A 22,670-nucleotide genomic window follows, 5' to 3' on the forward strand; every position below is an offset into this window, starting at 1 on the left:
AAGAGTGTATGGTCGAGTGTATAGTCTTTGCAACTGGAATAAAAACTAGACAGACTCAGCAACATATAGAAAACATGATGTGCAACTAAATGTATACTACTTTATTACGAAGCACAACAGTATGCAACATGTAATGAGATCATGCTAAATGAGTAACAAAATGAAATCCATGGAGTGGCACGACAGGCAACTGCAAATAACATGATAGCTAGTAAAACCTCATTCATTCGGATTTCAAGGAACTGGAAGAAATGCCCGGATTGTCCGAAGGTTGATTTATAAAATTCCCCGTGCCCCGAAAGAGGAAAGAACTGCCAAAAATGCTAAAATGTTGCGAAGCCATGCGAGGACGCTCCATTGCACAATGCACAAACACTAAAAAGCCTGTGACGAGCACGCAGTATCGGCGTGCTGGTAGAATGTGGATGTTAACGAGGTGAACGGACACTGGCGTCGGAATAACGAGGCTACTTTTCAAAACAAAATAATTACTAGCAACATGTCAGTCGCAGTCCAAAAGTGGTGTGGAGCTGAGTTCGGACTAGCAAATGCACGGGCCCCTTCGGCCTCATGCTTTTTTCAACCTTCCACAGTAATGGTGCACAGTAATGGCGCACAGAAATGGTGCCTTGCTGAAGCCACGGACGGCCAGCCATAATTCCTTTGTGATCTGCAGAAAGGGTACCATCTGCTGTATTCACAGCATCACACACAATCCGCTGTGGAATGCAAGAAATTCCTCTCAAATTTTCCAAAGTGAATTGCTTACTCAGGCTGAATAATATTCAGGCCTGCAACAGGCTCCCATGCCCTTGGCTCAGAATGAACAACAGTTTAAATCTCCACAATTCTCTGTACGAAGAACTTGAGGAGTGCATAATCAATCATTGAACAGAGGCGGATTTTGCTTCACCATTTCAAAGTTGGGCAAGCCAAGTTTGCTGTTTTTCGCGCACTTAAAAAATCGCTCGATATTCCTGGGGGTTTGTTTACATTACTGCATATAGTGTATCGCCAGATCGAGGAGCTATACTCACTCTTATTAATTTGGATAGCAGCTGAAGTAGCTCGAAAGGCAGCAGCAGCAATGATCACGAACTCTACCCTACGAGACGTTTATTAAAGGAATGTTTCCTGAATCGTCTCACAAATGGCTGAAAATCACAGACTACAACGACGACGGAGCACATAAATATGCGCACATGCATTCATTCCCAGTATTGAGTCTCAGTTTATTCAGTGACTATGGCACAGATTTCACCCCCTGCTTGGATCCAGCAGTGAAATTCTCCACAACAAATTTATTTTTACACACACACAAAAAAAGTGGGCACTAGTGTTCTTTCGTGGTTGCTTTTTTTCATCACCACCAATCTGTAACAGCCAATGTCGACTTGTGGATGACTTCCACAGGAAAAGGTATTTCAAATGCATGAAGAAGACCTATCCCACATCCCTCCAATTAACCCTGCCCTGTGCCAGCTGTGGCCACATTATCGCCACAAACTTCTTAATTTCATCCATCCACCTGACTCTCTGCCACCCCCTGCTATGCTTTCCTACTCTTTGAATCCATACAGTTACCCTGAGGGACCATTAGTTATCTTCTCTTCACATTATACGCCCTGTCCACATCCATTTTTTCTCCTCGAATTCAGCTTAGATATCATGAACTCGCATTTATTTCCTGACCCACTCCTGCTCTTTTCCAGTCTCTTAATGTTACCCCTATCATAAAGAAAAAAAATGATGTACACCTCTAATGAAACGCAAGGGTTTTTCAGGACCCACAGAAACTCCAGGACACTCAAGGCCCTTGAAAACTTTATGTTCAAGGCTTTTAAGGCCTTTAAGGACCTGCATGGACCCTGGCCAAGCTACTCGGGTTTTCAACACATCACCAGTGAAGGGCTGGCATGCTCAGCTAAGCTAAGCTCAAAGAAATGCCAGGTTGCCTGGGCCAGCAACAGGTATGTAGAGAAGGTTCAGGGCGCTCACTCAAGCTTGCAGAAACCCTAGGCTTCCTGGGCTTGCAATGCATCAGCAGCATAAGCTCAGCCTGTGCTGCCCAAATTCAGAAGAATGCCAGATTACCAGAGCTTGCAGCTAGTTGGAGAGGTTGGCTCAACAAGCTAAAGGTACAACATCCTTTTTTGACATATGGCAAGGAACTTCATATGGAAAGAGAGGGGACATGCCAGCTAACCCTGCACATTTCATTTTCAGTGTGTGGTGAAGTTTTTTTTTTTTTTTCAGTTACACTAGATGGCCAGTCAACGAAGCCTGCAGTCAATGCCAAATAACATCTTAGCAGACAACTTTCTATGGATGTGCAGTAGAAGCCTAAATTTGACACAATCTCATAGTGACCTGCATGATTGGCCCATGAATGCATGATAAACATGCATGGAAGCTGTTGCATTGTGCACATAGTTTATGCTGCATAGTCAGAAAAATCTGTCTAAGGGTATACAATCACCAACCGTTTATTTGGACCTCACGGGAACCGTGGAAAAGTCCGAATAAACAGGTGTCCGAAAAAACAGATTAACAAAAAAAAAACAAGAAACCTTTATTTTCATGTACTTACTCAGGCTGGCAATAGGCTTAAAGAAATCGCGAATATGCTGTTGCATGCTGCTCTGTTTACATGCAATCAGATCAGCCTGAATCTGAGAGAGTGTCGTGTGGTCACTATAGGTGGCTGAAATGAAAGTCACTGCATGTACAAGGTCCGAATATCCGCACAGCACTGTCAGCACCTGAGAAACTGTCAAACGAGACGGTGTCCGGAATCGCAATGCCCCCAATGCGCAAGTCTCGAAGAACGCTCGAGATTACGGATGTGACCATGTGCACCGCAGTTATCCACAAAGAGCAGTACATTCAGGTTCTGCGACTTGAATTTCCTGTCAAGTTTGCAAATGTAGTCGCTGAAGAGCTCCTGCGTGATCAGCACTTTTGTGTTGGCCTCGTACCACACCGGCAGCGACTTCACTCCCTTGAAACGTCTTGGGCTTTTGGATTTTCCAATGACAAGAAGCAGAAGCTTGTCCGACCCCGACATGGTGCAGCCTACCATTATCGTGGCGCGCTCTATACTATGCTTCCCGCCGTGGCCAGACAAAACAAGGGTCCTTTCGGACAGCATCTTATAAAAGAGCTGTATTGTCGCAGTTGAACACATCTGGCGAAAACTGGCACAACTGCAACTCCAAAGTGTCAGAGCGATAATTCGCAACAAGGGTCCGGTCGACGCCACCACTCTCGCCACACATTCTCTAGAGAGAGAGGTCAAATATCTCCTAGAAATTGCGGAGCCACCCATCACTGAACACGAATCCCTCGATCTTCGTCCGGAGAGCGAGCATCTCTGCCTTCTGCTTCAGAAGGTCTCCAGATACAGGAATCTGCTTCGCGACCGTAAGACACAACCACATGTGGAGGACTTCTTCGAGCTTAGGGTGGCTGCTGTCTGTAAAACTTCTTTCCAAACTGGAAGAAAACTTGGACGCATCGCCAAGAATCTTCGTCTTGTTTTGCATGTAATCCGAGACAGTCTGCTTCGAAACATTAAATTCTAAGGCAACTGTGCACTGAGAACGGCCACACTGCACTTGCTGAACAATGGCGATCTTTTTCGCCATTGTCATTGTGGTATTTACCACGCTTGCCAGCATTCCACAGAGCAGACTGTGCTGGCATTGTCAGCGGCATTATCCGCCTGACGCAATGTTTCCGTGTGCCGAGTTGGATCATCGCAACCTCAACAGAGCACACAAGGCCAACACCCACGGAAACCAGTCCCACAAACTAAAAACGTGGCCTACTCGCAGCATTGTACACGAAGAAAGAAACAAATCGGCTGCTGGAATGCCTAGAGATGGCTTGGCATCGACACTTCGGAGACTAAGCTGAGACTGGAACTGCTGTAGCCACAACTAGAACACGCAGAAACGATGATGGGCGCGCGTTTGCAGTAGCGCCACCTCGTGGGGGCAGCAAGGAGGCACAGTTCAAAACAAAAATGGCATTCAGCGAGTCGAACCATGCATCGACCAGATTTGGTAAGGGCAAATGCTGTCAACTGAGCTGGCTCAAGGAGTGTCCGAAAAATCAAACGAGAGGTCGCACGGTGTCCGAAATTTGGGCAGTTGTTATACACGACGGTCTATGGGGAGAGTGGGAGTGTTGCGAAGAAGTCCGAATAATCAAGCATGTCCGAATTTTTGGAGTCCGAAAAAACAGTCAGTGAGTGTATAATGTTTGGTATTGAATGTGGCCTTCGTAGACTGGCTGTCGCAAGGCTACTCACAAGTAACGCATGCTGAGAAGTCAATTTTCAAACAGACTGGAGATCTCCTTATCACAAAAAGCAGATGACCAATACCCCAACCCCACCCTGCCTTTTATACTGCCGGGAATCTCTGTAGAGTTTGACGTTTTGACGGAGTTCGATGTCACTATCGTTTACAAGTCCTAACGCAATCACTCCGACTACCTGTCACGAGCCCCTGTAGATGCGCCACCGCCGGACGACAATGAGGACGCCTTCCCAGGAGCCATCAGCTCCAGCTCTCTTGCACAACAGGAATGCTTGGACCCCTTGGAAAGCAAGGTTTTTTTTCACCCCCTGCCTCATTCAAGTGAGGATTGTCTTTGTTTTGTGTACAAAATGATGTCATCGTGAAAAACATTGCAACGAACAAAACAGCCTTCCTCATTGTTATAGTACCTGCAAGACTTCAGGAAGAAGTTGTGCATGCTTCACATGACGAGCCAAAAGCTGGACATCTAGGATTTTCTCGCACCCTCCGCCACATTCAAGACAAGTATTACTGGCACTGACTGTCTGCCGATGTTGCTCATTATGTGAAAACCTGCAGAGATTGTCAGCTACAAAAGACCCCTCCCACCAATCCAGCAGGATTTCTGAACCCTATTGAGCCCCCCTCAAGACCCTTTCAGCAGATCGGCATGGTCTTGCTTGGCCCTTTCCTGAAATCACGTGTCTGGGAAAAAGTGGATCATAGCGACAGACTACCTAACCCGCTACGCCGAGGCAAAAGCCCTACCGAACGGAACAGCAGCAGAAGTTGCCAAATTTTTCATGTAGTGCATTCTTCTGCGACACGGCGCCCCCGATGTGCTTATCACGGACAGAAGAACAGCATTCACTGTGGAACTGAGGCAAGGCATCCTGCGTTCCAGACAAACCAGCCACCAGAGGACAACTGCATACCATACGCAGACCAACGAGCTGACCGAGCGCCTGAACAAAACCATCGCCGATATGCTCGCCATGTATGTTGATGCCGAACACAAGGCCTGGGATGTCATCCTGCATTAACGTCGTCTTCACCTACAACACTGCAGTGCAGGAGACCACTCAGGTGACATGTTTCAGGCCCATCCATGGCAGAGAGGCTACGGCCACGCTAGATTCCATGCTGCCCAACGTTACCAAAGAAAATGTCGATGGCGCCGCCTGCCTTCAACGCGCAGAAGAAGCCCGAAGACTTGCCCGATTACGCATCAAAGACCAGCAGCGGACCGACGCCAGACACTACAAGATAGGAAGACATAACGCGGAATACAAGCCAGGAGACCGAGCCTGGGTTTGGACGCCCATTCCTTGCTGCCGCGGATTGAGTGAAAAGCTTCTGCGCCGCTATTTCGGCCCATACAAGGGTCTTCAGTCGGCTAGGTGAACTGACTAAATGACTGCATCCCTGCGATGCCACATACGATCAGAAGCTGTCCATGTCGTCCGTCTAAAGCCCTATTATGGGCGCTAAAAATTAAGGACGCTGTATTTCCACACTCTGTGCTTATTTTTCACAATTTGTTTTGTTTCTAGCCACCTTGTGTTTTAAAGCATCGGTTCAATGCTTCTTTTAGAGGGGAGTAATGTCGCGAATCTTTGCAGTGTTTGCTTGTTCATTTTTCAATGCTGCCAGCATGCCGCTTTATCGCTTTGTCTGCAATGCAAGACGTGACCAGATTTATCTCGATTGATCGCATCCAGGCGGAGCCAATTCTACATAGTTCCTGAGTGTAGTAACTGTGCACGCTTTATCTCGAAAGTTCACTATCAGCCTTCAATTAAGACGGCCGAGAGTGGCAGGTATTCTGTTCAACGACCACCGAGTGATTCAGTCCATTGTGGGCGCAAGTCAGCTCAAATAAAGAGGTTTATTTAGATGCCATTTTCGCTATCTCTCTGCTCTCCGGATTGCAGTCACTACTATGTGACAATACCAAGTCTTCAATTGGCAGGCAATTCTTCTAACTATTATTACTGCAAAATGCAAGGTATCACTTTCTTATTATGAGGCAACATACTTGAGCAAGGGTACACAGTTAAATGTTTCCATTTGCAGAAGATGAGGTTACTCACCTCTTGGAAGACTTTGCGATCTGTAACTTTTCCTGCAGCTTGGCACAACTTGAGCACATTCTTTGCTCCTTCTACAACAGCACACTCTACCTTGAGCCGGTGACGGAGATCTTCTATCTGAAGTTCTACCGGTGACATGACTTCGGGTATTTTACCTGTAAACATAAGATGACTTGGTGGTCATTCAAGTTGCTGCTAACCACCATCCATAAACAATAAAAAAAAGAAGCGCAATAGGTCACTTTGGTGCCAACATTTTTCATGCCAGCAAATATCACATTAGCTATCAGCACCTGTATAAACATTCAGTGCTAACCCAAGCACTGAGTGGAACTTATCACCTCACTTACGGTGAAGCCATAACACCATACCTAGAGAAAAGACTCACAGACCTTCTGTTAAGGTGTGTAAATAAGAATTTCAGGTCGCAAAATGAATATGAAAACAGCAGAACCCTGCTGTTACGTTCCCAGGTGCTGTGTTTTCTTGGCTGCTACATTTTCATTAGCCAGTCCTGTCCAAGCTCCCATAGAAACCCATGCGATACAAGCTCTGCTGATATGTCGCTATGTGGCAACGTTCCCACGTGCTATGTCGAGAATGTCACTGAGATAATGCTCTAGTCCCTGCCGGGATTTTGAAACCTTGTTTAGCAATTGCGGAACGCTGACAGCAGACCGGCCAAAGCTGGACTCTAGACAGTGTTCGGTAGCTTTTGAAGTGTTATACCCACGATGATGCTGTGCACACTTATGGGCAGCGTGCATCTTTTTGCAGTTGTTGGTGCAGTTTCATTGCTGCCGTGGCATTGGCAAAACGAAAACTATGGCAAACTTCGCTCTGGCAGTGCTTTACAATACAGTAGCACGGATCGGCTCGGAGGCATGTTTCTGTCGTCCACATTTGCCTTATTCCCTGCTGCTCAAAAGTACAATATCTAGGTTCCAATAGACAAGGATTGGGGAAGGATTAAAGCTGCTGCCACAAAAACAGACACTGAGCCACTGAGGCGGCTACGACTACTAGCTCTACTACCTGGTGTGGCCACCCTATGATGGGGGTGTGACATCAGAGGTTTCTATCATAGAGGTGCATGCACCGTCCCGAAGCTTGGTAGCCAAGTGTAGGATGCAAAATGTTGCCCCAAACAAGCACGATGAAACACAGACACACGAAGAAATGACACAGTGCTTGTGTGTGTCGTTCCTTCGTGTGTCCGTGTTTCATCGCGCTGTTTCTTCGTTTAAATACATAACAATATTTTAAGAAAGCCAATATGTTGTGTGCTATCAATTAGTAGTCCACTGATTACAATTTAGGCAGTCTGCATCAGTAGCAAACAACTAGTTCTGGTCACAGCTACAAGATGAAAAGAATACGCAGTTAACTAGCGTGAGCTAGGAGAAATCAAAAATGCCCTTCAGTGTTACACGCAGTAAGAAGACTGTTTCTTAGCACATTATGCTGAGTGCTAATACCCACAATGGACCAATTCCATGAGTAGCAACAAAAAAAAACACAAATAGCTTTTAAAAAGTTTCTCCACATTTCTGCACTTCGAACAAAACTTGCACTCAAATGCTAACAAATGATACAAACACATTGTAAGCCCATATCTAATTATGGCTGTCCAAACTTCACACTGCAATTTTAAATACTTTTCACACTGAACAACTTTCACCTTGTGTACAACTGGGACTTACCCCCTGTGGTGCTATCAAGGTGGTTGTTGGAGCACCCCTCGCCAGTTTCTTTGCTGTGGCTGTCCTGGTTCTGACGCAGCCGAGCCATCATCATGCGTATGTAATCAATCTTGGCTTTGGAGTCAGCCTGCATCTGCTGTGCCTCAGCCAGTAATTTGCGGTCCTTGGAGGGGCCTGAGCTGTACATCTGCAGCATATTTTCTGCACCCTGCTTCACTTTAAGCTCAATGTTCAATTGCTTCTCAAGTGACTGTAGTCGTTGGTCTGTGGTGGAAAGCGGCATGTCACCCTTGTCACCATAGAAGGAGTCTGTCGAACGCGGCTGCGCCCCTAAACAAGAGACACATTCGCCGATAAGAAAGGGCATCAAAGGACACTACACAAAGTACATAATATATAGCAAATGTGCTTGTGCTTCAAAATGATGGATTGTTGAGAGAGTTGGTGCATGATGCAAGAGAACAGCGGCGCAACTAGGACAACACAAGAAAGAACACAACACATGTGCACACTACCAACTGTTTATTTGACAGAAAGGAGGCATATTTATTCCATCAAACCCAAGCATGCGACAAAATGAAGGTTTGCAAACCCATGAATAACCCATGAAAGGTTAATCATGGGCTCGCAAGCCTTTATTTTGCTGGCTAAAAGGGTTAATCATGGCTTTTCACAAGTTACTGGCAAACCCAAAGGACCTAAAGCTTCCAAACATAGGTGAAAAGTTCTTAGGACAAATCAAGCTGTTTTGATTCTTGTTTTGTACTAGACAACTTTGTGCACTTGAAGCTAGATGCTATATACGGTACTATGTTGCCACATATGTGAACTGCCTTAACACATATTGAAGTGACATGGCTGGAAAAAGTCCCTTGAATATCTTGGAACAAGTTTCATTCCACAAACAAAATTCACGAGGAGCACAGAGAACTGAACCGAAATGAGTTAATTTTCACATAGAAGTTGTATTAAATCTGCTGCCCTGACTGGCATCAATTCAGATTTATACCGTATTTATTCGAATTTAAGTCGATAGTTGTTTTCAAATAATCATATTCCAAACTCAAGGGTCGGCTTAGATTCGAGGATTTTAAAAAACGCGCCAGTTTTTGATCGAAACTGCTAAATATGGTGCATAGCTAGCGCCATCTAGAAAAGTCAGTATCGCAGCCACTACTAGCTGTGCCAGTAGCCAACCGTACACAAGCGAGGCCGCCGTTTTGACCTGTGTCAAGTCGGCCGTATCGGTGTGCGGCGTAGTGTCATCGCGATGGCACCACGCAGGAGATGCCACTACAGTGCCGCTTTCAAGCGAGAAGTTGTGATAGCCACAGAGGCATCGTCGAACCTTCAAGCCGGGCAGTACTTCGGCGTCAACGAGAAAAATGTCCTTCGTAGGAGGGGACGACTTCAGTATCCCATTACCAAGATACTTAGCATAATACTTACTTCTTACCATCCCTGCAAGATGAAAAAGTAACACATAAAACAAATAAGTATCCAGTGTAGAACTGACGTATTTGCTGTGCTGACTCTTTTTTAAGCATACTCCAGGTTTCACATGGGCTTGCCTTGGAAACAGTCCGAGAGCTAACTCTATTCCGCTTATTACACACTATCCTTGTATTTAATAAGGCTAGCCTATATTAATTTGTGTATTGTGGGGTTTTAATGTCCCAAAGCGACTCAGGCTATGACAAACGCCGTACTGGAGGGCACCGGATTGGTTTAACCCACATGAGGTTCTTAATAACATGCACTGATATCGCACAGCACATGGGTGTGTGTATTCGTGTTTCGCCTCTACTGGAACACTGCCGCCCCGGCTGGGATCAAACCCCCAACGTTGGGATCAGCAGCCAAACGCCAAAGCAGCTGAGCCACCACAATGAGTTACTAGCCTATTTGAGGCTACCATAAAATTTGCATATTAATTTTCAGTGCAATACTTATTTCTCACCCTTCCTGCATTGTAAAATGAGTATTCAAATATCTACCAGACTTGTGAAAATAGGTATGACGACATATTTAGCACTGACTATTTTAAGTGTGCGCAGAGTTCCACCCATATTCGGCTTGGCAGTGGCCTGCACTAGTTTTTTCTGTTGATTGCACTCAATCCACCCAGTTAAAGAGGCTAGTCTAATGAAAGCTGCCGCATTAACGAGTAAATAAAACATACTTGCTCCATCAAATAACACTCATCCACTCATGCCCACGCCTTCATCATAAAGTAAGGTCAATAGTAGAATGCCACAAACCATGCATTGCAAAATGAATTCACATCCAAACACACTGCAAGTACAGCAGCTAATCCAGTACCTGTTTGGTTACAGATCTGCTAGACAAATCCATACAAGCGAGGAACTTTTAGCAAAACTAGTGTGCTTAAATTCGCATAACAAGAACTAAAACACAGTCATCCACAGCATCACTTAAGTCGCACAGCTTATACCACCTGTAGCAGTGCATTACCAAGCAGTAGCTGGCCTAGTTAGAATGGTAAATATACAAAAAATATGCCAGGTCGAGCTTATTAGTACATAAGCAACTACAATTCATCATGTGCCAAATTTCCAGGTAAATAATTAAAACATGCTCTGAAACATTCTTCTTTTAAAAACCTAAAAATGAGAAAGATGTACAAGTGCTTTCTTTCCATGAAGCAAGCTAGAGTGAATAGGAATGCTCAAAGAAATAAAGAAGATGAAAATCTAAGCCTACAAACATCTAAAAATTTACCTTTGATCATGCTATTACAGATGCAGGTAATTTAAAATGTCAATGTTTAAATGCTGTTATTTTCAGCAACACATTTTTTTCATTAGTGAAACCATTGCATAAGTTAAAAGTATGACATTTAACCTAGACTGCTACACATCAAATAAAACTTCTCAAACAGAAGTGCACTAAACTTCAGATGAAAAATTTGGAGCTCTTGCAGCATGCTGACGCAAGCATATTTTCGTGAACAAGTTTAACAGCAAAGATAGTGTTTAACTTGCTCATAACAAGTCTTCAGCAAAGGCTGGTTGGTGACATTGCTTTCAATTGACACATTGCAAGTGACACACAGACTGCAACTGTCATCTAGTATCAACCGAAACTGAGACCTTGCCTAATTCAGCATCAAAAACAAAGAGACTTGGGGAAACATACTGTATACACTCGTGTAAGGGCCGCACTTTTTTTCCGCAATTTTGATGGGGTATGGCCTTTCCACGGAAGTATGAAATTTTTGTTCAATTTTCGATCCACGTATGAAGAAACCTGTTTAATCATGCCATATATACCTAACGATGGGATATCTGACGTCTAGCTGTGGACATCCTCGCTAGATGTCTTCATCGGTATCACTGCTCGGGCTCGGCTTGTCACCACTGCTCGGGCCATCCGCACGTTCATGTATCCAATCGTCCCCAGTGCCGTCGATGGCACTGAAAATCCCGGTGACCTAAAAACTTTAAATGTCTGTGGACACCACACGCCACGCGTTTAAAATCCAAGAGCAGACCAGCTGAAGTGACACCCTCCTTAGTCATCCGGTCGGCGTTTTATCGTGGCGGCCCGCTGCCATCCATTGAGTACTAGCGTCTGAATTCTGGTGCAGGACAGCTATTGCCATCTGGTGGCTCCTGCAAAATGCGCCGTACGCGAGACACGACGACGCTGCCGTTTGCTGGCGAGAATTTTTTTCCAAAATTTGGACTGCCAAGTTGGGGGAGCGGCCCTTTGTCAAGTGTATACGGTACCTGTTGAATATGCATGCTGGTGTTCGCATGTATCTAGCCGATAACTCAGGCCATCATGGCTGACCTTCATGTCCGTTTTCCATTTGAACGAAACATCTTTGATGGAAGTCCGTCTGGTTGGTTTCTTGAAACAATAGCTGAGAGAAAATTTGACTCCAACCAATATTTCATTTTTGCTCTCCTGAGGAGAGCAAAGTCAATCTGCTCCTCCGAAGTGGAGCATATGAAGAAGCCACCGTTTTCGCCGACCTACAGAAGAATGGCTACACACATGGTTTTATTCAATGCGTTGGTCGCCATCAGGCTCGGAGAAAAGGGGGACCAGCCAGCAGTGAAACAACAAAATGCGCTAGTGTTGTGCTTACATACGCAAGGGGAACCAGCGAGGCACTTGCATGCATTCTGAGAAAACATGAAATCTACATTTCTCACAAACATGTTTCGACAATCAGCCGCTTCATACCACGACTGAAAGACCGCATCACCAGAAAAAAACAACCGGGTGTTTACAAAAATCCCATGCTCCAAATGCCCAGCCTCATACATCAGCGAAACAAAGAACCTCCACCAATGAATAAGGCAACATAAGAAAGACATCCGGCTAATGAATTCAGAAACAAATCCCCTCGCCAAACACTGCGACTGCGCCGACCACAGAATAGCCTTCAAGGAGGTGAGCGCCTTGGCCGTGCAACGAAACCTGTTCAAGAGGCAACATGTCGAGTCATGGCACATCCGGCTCACAAACGCGGCGATGAATACGACTCCAGGAACACTTCCCTCCGCGAACATTAGTGGACTGCGCCACATGCTAACAAAGGGAGAGCGAAGGCAGCCCCCCCCCCCCCCCCCCCCCTGCTGCTGGGTCACATTTTAGTCACCCCTGAAGAAGACGTTCGGCAAAAATAAAATATTGGTTAGCATCAGTTTTCTCTCAACTATTGTTTGTTTTCCATGTTCTTTGTACCCAACAAGCACAAGCAAAAAGTAAACAGCTGTGCAGAAGTGCACCCTCCTAGCTTTGTTGGTGCTGTTTTAACTTGCAGCATGTCAGTTGCAAATAACTGCACACTATTGCTTGCAACATTTTTGACAACCTTAATTAAGCACCACAGGGCACAGCAATCAGCAAAAACCACACTCACCTTGTGGTGACGGATGCCCCTGTGTAACCAGGATGTCTGCTGTAAGGTCGCTGAGCTGCCGCTGCAGGTCATTGAGACGAGAGTTGGCTTTTTTGACTATGGAGTTGACATGGGCCAGGCTCTTGCGGTCGGTGGTAGCCTTGCGTAGATTCTCTGCACCCTCCTTGATCTTGAGTTCTTTGCGCATGTCCTCCTTGAGCTTGCGCTTGAGCTCCTCCAACTGTCGCTGCAGGCTTGGCTCATTGCTGCTGCTGCTGCCATCGCCGGACCCCCGTGCTGCTCCACCCAAGCCGTACTTGCCAGCTATCTCCTGAGAGGCCACTCTGCTCATGTCTGGAGCCCAGACTGGAAAGGAAAAGCAAATTCAAGTCAAAACCAATGCAGAATGCTCTTCGATACCTGTAATAATAGATTGAGGATTTCATAATGTGACTGCTGTAGCCATCTATTAAACTGATCAAATGGCACACATTTTATCTAAAAAAAAAATGGTATAGCATGAGCAGTTTATAATGTCCGTAAACTCTATGAGGAAAACCACAGAGCAGAGCACCAAATTAATTTCAACCGCCTGGTGTTTCTTAATGTGCACCGACAATGCACAGCACGTGGGTGTTTTTGCATTTCAGTGGAGGCAAAAAGCAGCTGCCAGGGCTGCGATTCAATCCCGCATCCTTGGGCTCAACACCCGAACACCATAGCCACTAAGCTACCAAGGCAAGCAAAAAGCAAAAAAATGCTACTGGGAAAAACGTGAACAAACAGCTACAATATGAACTTATTCACAAAAACTCTGCTCCTGAAATAAAGTGCAAGCAACGCGATTTCCATAGCACAATAAAACAAAACTATGAGAGCACAGCAACAACCTGCACAAAAAGCGCACCATGGCTTGGACTTCCTGTAGAGGCATGAACATAATCAGATCTATACACTGAGCATATTTCCAGTCAAACCTCTATTACTAGCCATATAATATATAAAGTCCGTCATGAAATGAGCACAAAAACACCGAAGCTAAGTAATGTACATGGAATGCACACAGGCAAAAATGCAGCCGTGTCGCGTCCCATCACTGCATTTAAAGTAAGGTGCTCTTTTAAAACAAAACGCGAATTAAAACCGTGTCCATCCTGCAATTAAAATGCAGTTCCCTTTTAAAGCAAAGCGTAAATTAAAACCGTACTCATCCAACGCTATGGTCTTGATTGTTTAGTATTTTGCATCTTGCAAAATGGATATCATTCGTAAAACTGTTCGTACCGAACAGAACAAACACACACAAAGACAAGAAGCTCAAATGGCATCTAAAAAATTGAAAAGGAAATGTTGCACACTGATAACTGCCGAAAAGGTTCTGCTGGAAATATTTAATAATAACCACAACTGAACGAACCACTTTTTAAAAAGCAGCAACATTTGGGACTACATGTAAGTTATGGAGCAAACCAGCAATGGCTTTTTTCACTCGATTTTAGATTTTTCCTTCCACTTTAAGCAATATTTTCATAGGCAATGAATCCATATCATGTGATTGAAACCTCATGCCTTCCAAGGAGTGACATAGCTTCTGACCATGCTTTGGCATAGGGGAGGAGACACTTAGCTTGGCCAGCACAAACGATCCCCTCTCCCCCTCCCTCCCCACATTTCTAGGCAGAGGCTGAAAATGAAGATATTTTCGTGTCTGGCAAGTTAGCAGCTTTGGTTCTGTGAAGTGCCCATGGCGGCATCCCTGTTTTTTATGGTAACAGTGCTGTCCCCCTTCGTTCCCAGCTAACCGTGTGAAAGCGGTGCAGGGGAGGGACTGCCAGTGGTCAGCAACACCTCCGCCACATCTGTGAATACCGCTTTAAAAGTAGCAGCTTGCCCACAAGCACCTTTCACTCAATAGGTGCCTCGGCCAGTGAAAAGCATCCCCAAGAGAACAGCCTCGCCACTGCATTGGCCATCCTGTACGCCACACATATGACTGGTCACCTGCTAATAGCCCGCTGGTGACTAAAACAGCGTCTCAAGATATCCAAACTACTCGACACTACGCAGTGCACAAATAAACTAAAGCAAACAGGCTGGTATAAGCATATTTGCAGAGGGAAAAAAATATATATATGGCTGCACAATTAGACACCTAGCATGACTTGTTAATCAGGTTCAGAGCTACTTCATAAATAAGCGTGAATCAATGGATAGAAAAGCTTGCTAAGACAGCAATCAACATGTAGTGGGATCACTAAAACACCACATGCTGACCAAAGGGTCATTATTACAGTGATTTTGAAAAATGCTAGACTGAATTCATACTCCTTGATATAAATGTTCTGCCCACTGTTCCTGCACAGCAACTACCAGTGCAATGCTTTGGTTGAAGTTTTAAGCTCAACAGCAAATTTCACACAATTAAATTAATCTTTCATAGTCGTGCAAAAGTATGAAAAGAATTTTTTTTTTTGAAGACATGGTCATGGCACTAAGAATTAAAGCCCAAAAAAAATACAGCTATGTTTCCTTATTAAAAGTGCTGGTTTTAGTGATACCGGAGAAGTGGCATAAAAAAAGAAAATAAAGCAGCCTGTATGCAGTCCCATGAACTGATGTTTTATGCAGTGCTCTGTAAGTTTAAGACAGCTTAACAAAGACAACCACATATAATTATTTTTCAATGGCATTTTGGACTTCGAGCAGGTAAACGAAAAAGTAAATGGATGAAAACTGCGGACTGAACAAATTCGGACTCATTCCATCTATACATAATATTGACTCTCGTTTCCCAAAACAGGTTTGCACTACAATGCGACTTAAACCGGCAACCTTATTTGGTGAGAAGCTCTTTTACAGGCGAAAGACTGCCCTATGGCAGCCTACTGCATCATTTAAAAGACAGCTGAACACACACTAACTCGTCCATACAACTACACTGTGTGCCGTAGCAGCTCTGAAACGCTTCGTTTGAGACGCCACAGATGCCTAGGACAGCGCACGGGAACAAAAACAAAGGCCACCATGCAAGCCCTTGTCAAGCAGAGACAGGAAATGGCATGTGTCCGACAGGCAGGACAACACACACTCCTCTCATGAGGAACAGCGTGGAAGTATACTCACTGGGATTTGAAATTCCAGTGAGTGCTCCATGACTATCAGCCAAAGCACGAAGGACGGCCAAAAGAAAGACTGCCACCATGAGCACCCACTATAAACTGGCGGTTTTATTTCTGTAAGCACGAAAGTAAAGCCTCTACTTTCGTGCTTTCCGGAATAAAACCACCAGTTGGTAGCCATCGCTTATGGTGTTAGTCTTTCTCTTGTCCTGTCCTTTGCAATGCGCCAAGAATGAATGTATACTAACGAAACTAACTTACTATGCGTGTGCAAATAATTAAAACTAAGATTTTTGACATGCTGCATGTCATTAAAGCATTCAGTTATTAAAACCACTGATGCTGAAACTCCAGCGTGGTTTGTAGGTCACACGAGTTCCCAGTATAATGTGGCACATAATAAAATGAATGTGATCTAATGTGTGAGTGAAAATGTACTTTATCAGTCATTTGTGTTGGCTCGCTATCGAAAGACACATCAGCACATTCCGATTTGAATTCATTTTAGCGATTTAGTAGGCTCCAATAAGGTTTTTTACATATAAAACTTATTGCGACAAAAAGTGCATACCATAAAGACACACACATGAAATGCATTATAGTGCAGACACTAGCGAAGCCCAAGTCCTTGTAATGTCACACACTAAACATAATGAAGCTGTTTAGATGAATTTTAAGAGAAAAAAAGATGCTAGTATGTCCACCAACAAACATTGCTTCCATTCAGACAAGGCAGTAATGAAATTGTAATGAAATTGCAGTTTTAAATTACTTTTCTGGGCTGGTAGTTTAATAATGTATTGCTTTGGGGCAGTAATTTCATGGTAGAAGTTATTAATTACTAGAAAAATTACTTTTGCCGACAGCAAAAATGCACATTATCAGTCGTTTGTGTTGGCTCACTAGTAAAAGACACATCAGCACATTCCAATTTGAATTCATTTTAGAGAGAGAGAGGGTTTATTGACAGGAAAGGCAGAGAGGTTGGCCTGAAAAATATCTGGCCTGCTACTCTGCACTGAGGAACGGGAAGAGGAGAAAAAAAGAGGGTCACGATGGGGGATGATGATGATGGGAGGAGGCAAATGAAAAAATCCATTAAAAAATTTAAAAAAAAAAACAAGGCACACTTTCTAACATCACAAACGCGAGGCAAGGTCCGTGTCACTTAAAAAGCGTGAGAGCACTCGCGTTGCCTGTAGAGTTTTCAAACTATATGGCCAAGCGCCGAGGATCAAATCCTCCAAGAGGAGCCTTGTGTCCATAGACTTCAAAGCGGATATGAGCACGAGTCTTTCACGTGCATATGCTGGACACGCCACTAAAGCATGTTCTATAGTCTCTAGCACGCCACATAATGAATAGCACACACATGAAATGCATTATAGTGCAGTCACTAGCTAAGCCTAAGTAATTGTAATGTCACACACTAAACATAATGAAGCTGAGTCCGTGTTCCTCCTCGTATCGGCCATGCTTTGGCCTTGCGTTTGCAGGGTCGAGCGTCTACAAAGCAAGAAAAACGTGTGGCCAGAAATAGCCAACACTCCAGCTAAGTGGCACACGTGGACGAGAGGCGACGTGCGTGTGGGCATCAGCACCACCTTGGTGCACCACCTTGGTGCAGAGTCTAATGACTGCTACGAATCTTCCAGCACTGCAAACAATTGCACACACAGACTCACTACAGGGCCACCAGGAGAGCTCCATGACCACAGCATGCTGTATTGCACCTTCCCACAGATGCACTGCGAGTGCTTGAGCTAGTAATACCCTCCAGACTGCTTCATATATATTGTCACGTCGCCACACGGACAAGAAGTCTCAAATGACATTTAACAAAGTTGTTCATGAATTTTCGGGAAAACTAGCTCCTGTGGCCAGATCTGAACCCATTTTTATCTCAAGGGCAACAAAGGTGACGCTGTCACCTTTGCTGCCCTTGAGATAAAAACAGGGGTTGACAGTGTCATCACAACATGGTATTAATTTCCATCAACGTGCTTCCAGAACAAGCCAATTGGACAGCAGAACTGCAACTTGCCTGCGCCCTTGTGCATTTCCGGGACGGTGAGCCTGAGCAAGGTGGGACCATACTACGCATTCAACGATGAACTGACTGAAGAGTGAAGCGTGCAATTATACAAATTATGCGATTAAGTTTACCTGGTCTAAGTCAGCAAAGTGGCTGTTCAATGGACTGGGGCTACCTTTCTTCAAAGAGGAGCAAAATTCCGGACACCCACTTTGCGCCTCAGTGACGATGCAAACAAATTGATAATTTCGTAGGAACTATGAGCAATAAGCAGCTTTTATGCGTTGAAACTTAAAAGTAATTTAAAAGTAATTTACACTACTTTTGGGAAATAACTATAATGTAATGTCTTTACTTTTTGAGAGCAGTAATTAGTAATAGAATTTAATTACTTTTCAAAAGTAATTTTACCATGCATGCTTCCATTATTAAACAGCCAAGCTCTAACTCAACAATTCCAGAAAATACTCCACTTTAATTTTAAAACGCTCACTTCCGCCACCTTATGCATGGTGAAAGGTGCTAAAGTTAAACTTTTGCCTCTGAGCTGCACCGTGTAGCTACGTCACTGCTCCGTTTGAGGTTTTGCTCTTTTGGTGAAAAGAGGTGCCTTTGCTGGAAAGGCCTTCAAAGAGTGCCGTGTGACAGGGATATAACACTACCTACCTACCTTGACACTATGCCTGCCCTGCATTCAATGATACAGGAGCAGTATACAGGCAAGAAATACATGGATTTTTTTAAAAGTTATGTTGTAATGGCGGGTACTGTAAGGGACACCGATGTGGAAGGCTGCAAATAATTTCAGCCACCTGGGGCTCTTTAGCGTGCACTGACATCACACAATACATGGGTTGCTAGCATTTCATCTTCCCCAAAATGTGACCGCCGCAGCAGGACATAAAAGCTAATAAAAAAAAATAGAAGACCATAGTGGTATGGTCGTCATCACTGCAGAGGAGCGAACGTATAACCATGGCTATCTACTTTTCTGGATTCTCTATGCTAGTGACCAGCATTTCTTGAAATACTTACCACGGTAGTAACTGTATGACATGTAGCGCTATAATTGGGAAAAGTTCTGATGAGCTTCAAGAAATTAACTATTGGAAGTAAGCATAGTAATGCTCTCCTCTCATGCCATCTGCAGTCTAAGTGTCAGTTGTGGTTTTATCATGCAATGAGTTTTTGAACTACTAGTGATAGAGCCTGCAGGTACCAAGAAAGCATGCCTTAGGAACCAAAAAGCCAAGAACAGTCAATACAAATTTCACTAAAAATTCAACCAAATTCTTGCAGAGAAACAAACCCAGGTTATATCAGTGATTAGAAAACAAAAACAGTGCTCCCATGTGACATATGAAGGGAATAAACCATACTTACAGCCTCTCATAACTGTCCACACCACATGCCTAGCAACATTATGGACCCCAAACATAGATAATTGCATTTCCATAGTGCACAATCTTGCACTGGTTCCATTAAGAGGCCCATAAAATATTTTGGTGAAATTTCTCCATGAATGGGAACTCATTTTATGTACCTTAACATGACGGTTAGTATGATAGCACACGGGCATAAATGAAAAACTGGAAACAAAGAGGTCCTAGCCAAAAGAATGTAATCTCATTTAGCAGTGCAAATACAACTTTAGAACAAGTTCATGATCACAGCATTACCTCTTTGCCAATACATATATGGCTGCCCAATTTTTTAAGCAAGTGTACATACAAGAACACTGATGTGCATGACAATCATATGAGGACTGCCATTGTTTTGCCATTCTACTAGTTCACGCGATGGCAGCATTACTTTTCAACCACAGCACCCCTAAAACCATATATGTCGAGCTTAACATCCCAAAGCTACACACAGGCTTTGAGAGATGCCATGGTGGAGGGCTCCGAATTAATTTCAACCGTTGGGGATCCTTTAATGCACACTGACATTACACAGCACATGAGTCATTTCACATTTGACCCTTCGACGTAGGGTTCATCAGCCAAACGCCATAGCCACTAAGCCACCACAGCAAGTCCTTTCTTGAAACTATCAGTCACAGTAACAGTAAAGGTAATGAAAGCAGTAGCACAAAGGAATTTCCAGGCTTTGGAGTGCGAGCCTGCTCCTTTTCTCGCTCAGAACTAGTTCATGATCTCATTGACATTGACTGATGCGCAACTTGCTCATAGTACTGCAAGAGCGAAACCCTAGAACATTCATTGGTATGAGCCCCGAGAATTTTTTTGAACAGAAAAGACTTGTGGCTCTTGTTCCAAGAGAGACTGAAATTTTGTAAGCACTCCTTCAACAGCTGGTCTTTTGCACAGTAGCAGTTCTTAATTTCCTGCACATCACCAAGCATAGTCCAATTTTTGAAATAACAGTTTCACAACTAGTTTCCAATGGCAGCAATGGATCTGAGCAGCCAAAAAACTGGGTAGAGAAAAACAGCAGGAGCACAAACCCCAAAACAGGCATTTGTGGATATCAATATCAGAAAACTATACATGCAGGTATAACCGTCTATAACAGGCACAAAACAGCAAAACTAAATCCTATTTAAATGACTTATTAAGCCCCAATTAGTGCTTATAATTCACATAGGCACCACAGAAACACCGAGAAAAAAAGACATGCATCTGCCTATCATCATAAGGATGTCAAACACGAAAATGAAGCTTTGTTTGGGAGGAAGTACAGCTAACATCAAATAACGATGGCAGATAGCTACACATTATGGGTTACAATTTTGAGACGATCAAGTTCACTGATTGCACCGTGTAATAAGAAACAAGAACGGTTTATGGGGGTTTAGCATCCCAAAGCGACTCGGGATAAAAGGGACGCCATAGTGAAGGGCTCCGAAAAGTTTGACCACCTGAGGTTCTTTGATGTGCACTGACATCGCACAGTATGCGGACCTCTAGAATTTTGCCTCAATCGAAATTCGACCGCCGCGGCCGAGATCGAACGTGCATCTTTTGGGTCAGCAGCAGAGTGCCACAACCACTAAGCTATCGCAGCGGCAAGAAACAAGAACACTCTAGGCATGTCATATGCTACTCTGTGAAGGCCACCCCATGCAAACAGACTATCTCACTTTGTCACGCAAAGAAACAAGAACGCTCTAGGCATGACAAAGTGAGATAGCCTGTTTGCATGGGGTTGGTTTTGCAGAGTAGCATATGAACAGTGGAGTACAAAGCACAAATAGCATGAAAACAGCAATAAAGATCCCAGTGGCATCATCACAAGCAGCAATGCCATTCAAGGCACACAGATTCAAGGCACACAGATTCAAAACACCATGCCTCAAATTCGTAAATACAGCCACCATGGCCAAAAATATCAATTTGTTCATCGAATGCAGGCTTCTCACCTAAAAAGACAGCTGTCTGCACTGAGAAAATAAATAAACATGAGGGACCCATTTATTCAACTGCACTAAAGAAATGCAACACTTTGAACTTGTATGTGAAGCCCCTTTATGCTTCACAATTTTGTAACTTGAAAAGGACGAATGGAGACGAAATCTACGAGTTTTGAAAAGTAGGTGAAATTCTTAAACTGTAGCTTTTGCACTATCTGCATGTCACTTTCACATCATTATGAAATGTAAACGAGCACAAAGTGCTTTTCCTTTTATGAATCCTTAGAAAGCAGGCTGCTGTCACAGGAATCAACATTATTGCAAATTTACAATTAAATTGCGACACCACTTACCAGCAAGTACACGAGTAGCCCTGGGCAGATGTTAAGGTAGAGACATTTAGAGGAAGCTGTCACCTCTGCAAATCAAGCACAAAAAGTGCGACCATTAGGGTTTACTTTCAGATGACACTGCAAATAAGAACAAAGAACTAACTGTTTCACATTTCATGAAATGCAAACAAACGCTCAGAATAACATTGTAAGAATCCAGATAGACAGAACATGTTTTATAAATTCATCTGAATAACTGCACAGAACAATTATGAAAACAGTCATTTCAACCATAATAATAAAGAATAAAGAACATGCTGTTACAAAGTATAATTTAAGAGCGTCAAGCACTGATACTTGAATAATGGATGCAAGGTGTGGCAACGGTTTCTTCGAAAAGCAAAAGTGGATGTCATCTAGTTTTGCTCTTCACCAATGAGCAGTTACAATTCCGTGAAATAATTAGAGATGTACAGTCCGGCTGGAATGAAATACGAACAGCGTCTATGAACAAAACAAAATATTTTACCTGCGTGCTTTCAGCAACAGTATGCAAATAGCCTGATTCCTGTTTCAAGGTAAAGAACGTACCGAAGTACACAATTATACATCCTTTCTAAATAAATATCTGGCTGAAAAGCAGAAAAGTATGCCATATGTGTGTTTGCATTACATTCCAGCCTGACTGTGCATCAATGGCAAGCAGCAATGAACAGCAATGACATTTTCTTCAAACCTCAGAAAAGAAAAAAATACAAGAAAATGACTCACATCACATGGAAGCAACATAGTAAAAAAGCAACTACTGTTTTACAAATGCATTCACAAAAAT

The 22,670-nt window shown here is 43.7% G+C and overlaps 1 protein-coding gene across 6 annotated transcripts in view; it reads right to left on the reverse strand.

Annotated features, from left to right (window-relative positions):
- Positions 1 to 22,670, reverse strand: part of Pkn (serine/threonine-protein kinase N) — a 101,757-nt gene that overhangs the window by 77,135 nt on the left and 1,952 nt on the right. Inside the window, exons 2-7 of one of the 6 annotated variants that reach the window (XM_077647618.1) lie at positions 21,860 to 21,924; positions 19,169 to 19,196; positions 13,001 to 13,345; positions 9,553 to 9,564; positions 8,104 to 8,433; positions 6,401 to 6,555 (exon numbers count right to left, since the gene is read on the reverse strand). In XM_077647618.1, coding sequence (XP_077503744.1) covers positions 6,401 to 6,555; positions 8,104 to 8,433; positions 9,553 to 9,564; positions 13,001 to 13,345; positions 19,169 to 19,190 — 864 coding nt within the window. In that variant the 5' untranslated portion in view covers positions 19,191 to 19,196; positions 21,860 to 21,924. The remainder of the gene's footprint in view (positions 1 to 6,400; positions 6,556 to 8,103; positions 8,434 to 9,552; positions 9,565 to 13,000; positions 13,346 to 19,168; positions 19,197 to 21,859; positions 21,925 to 22,670) is intronic. The other 5 variants (XM_077647620.1, XM_077647619.1, XM_077647622.1 and 2 more) reach the window with 5 other exon arrangements.

This window comes from Amblyomma americanum, chromosome 1, assembly GCF_052857255.1.
Source record: "Amblyomma americanum isolate KBUSLIRL-KWMA chromosome 1, ASM5285725v1, whole genome shotgun sequence".
Lineage (NCBI taxonomy): Eukaryota > Metazoa > Arthropoda > Arachnida > Ixodida > Ixodidae > Amblyomma > Amblyomma americanum.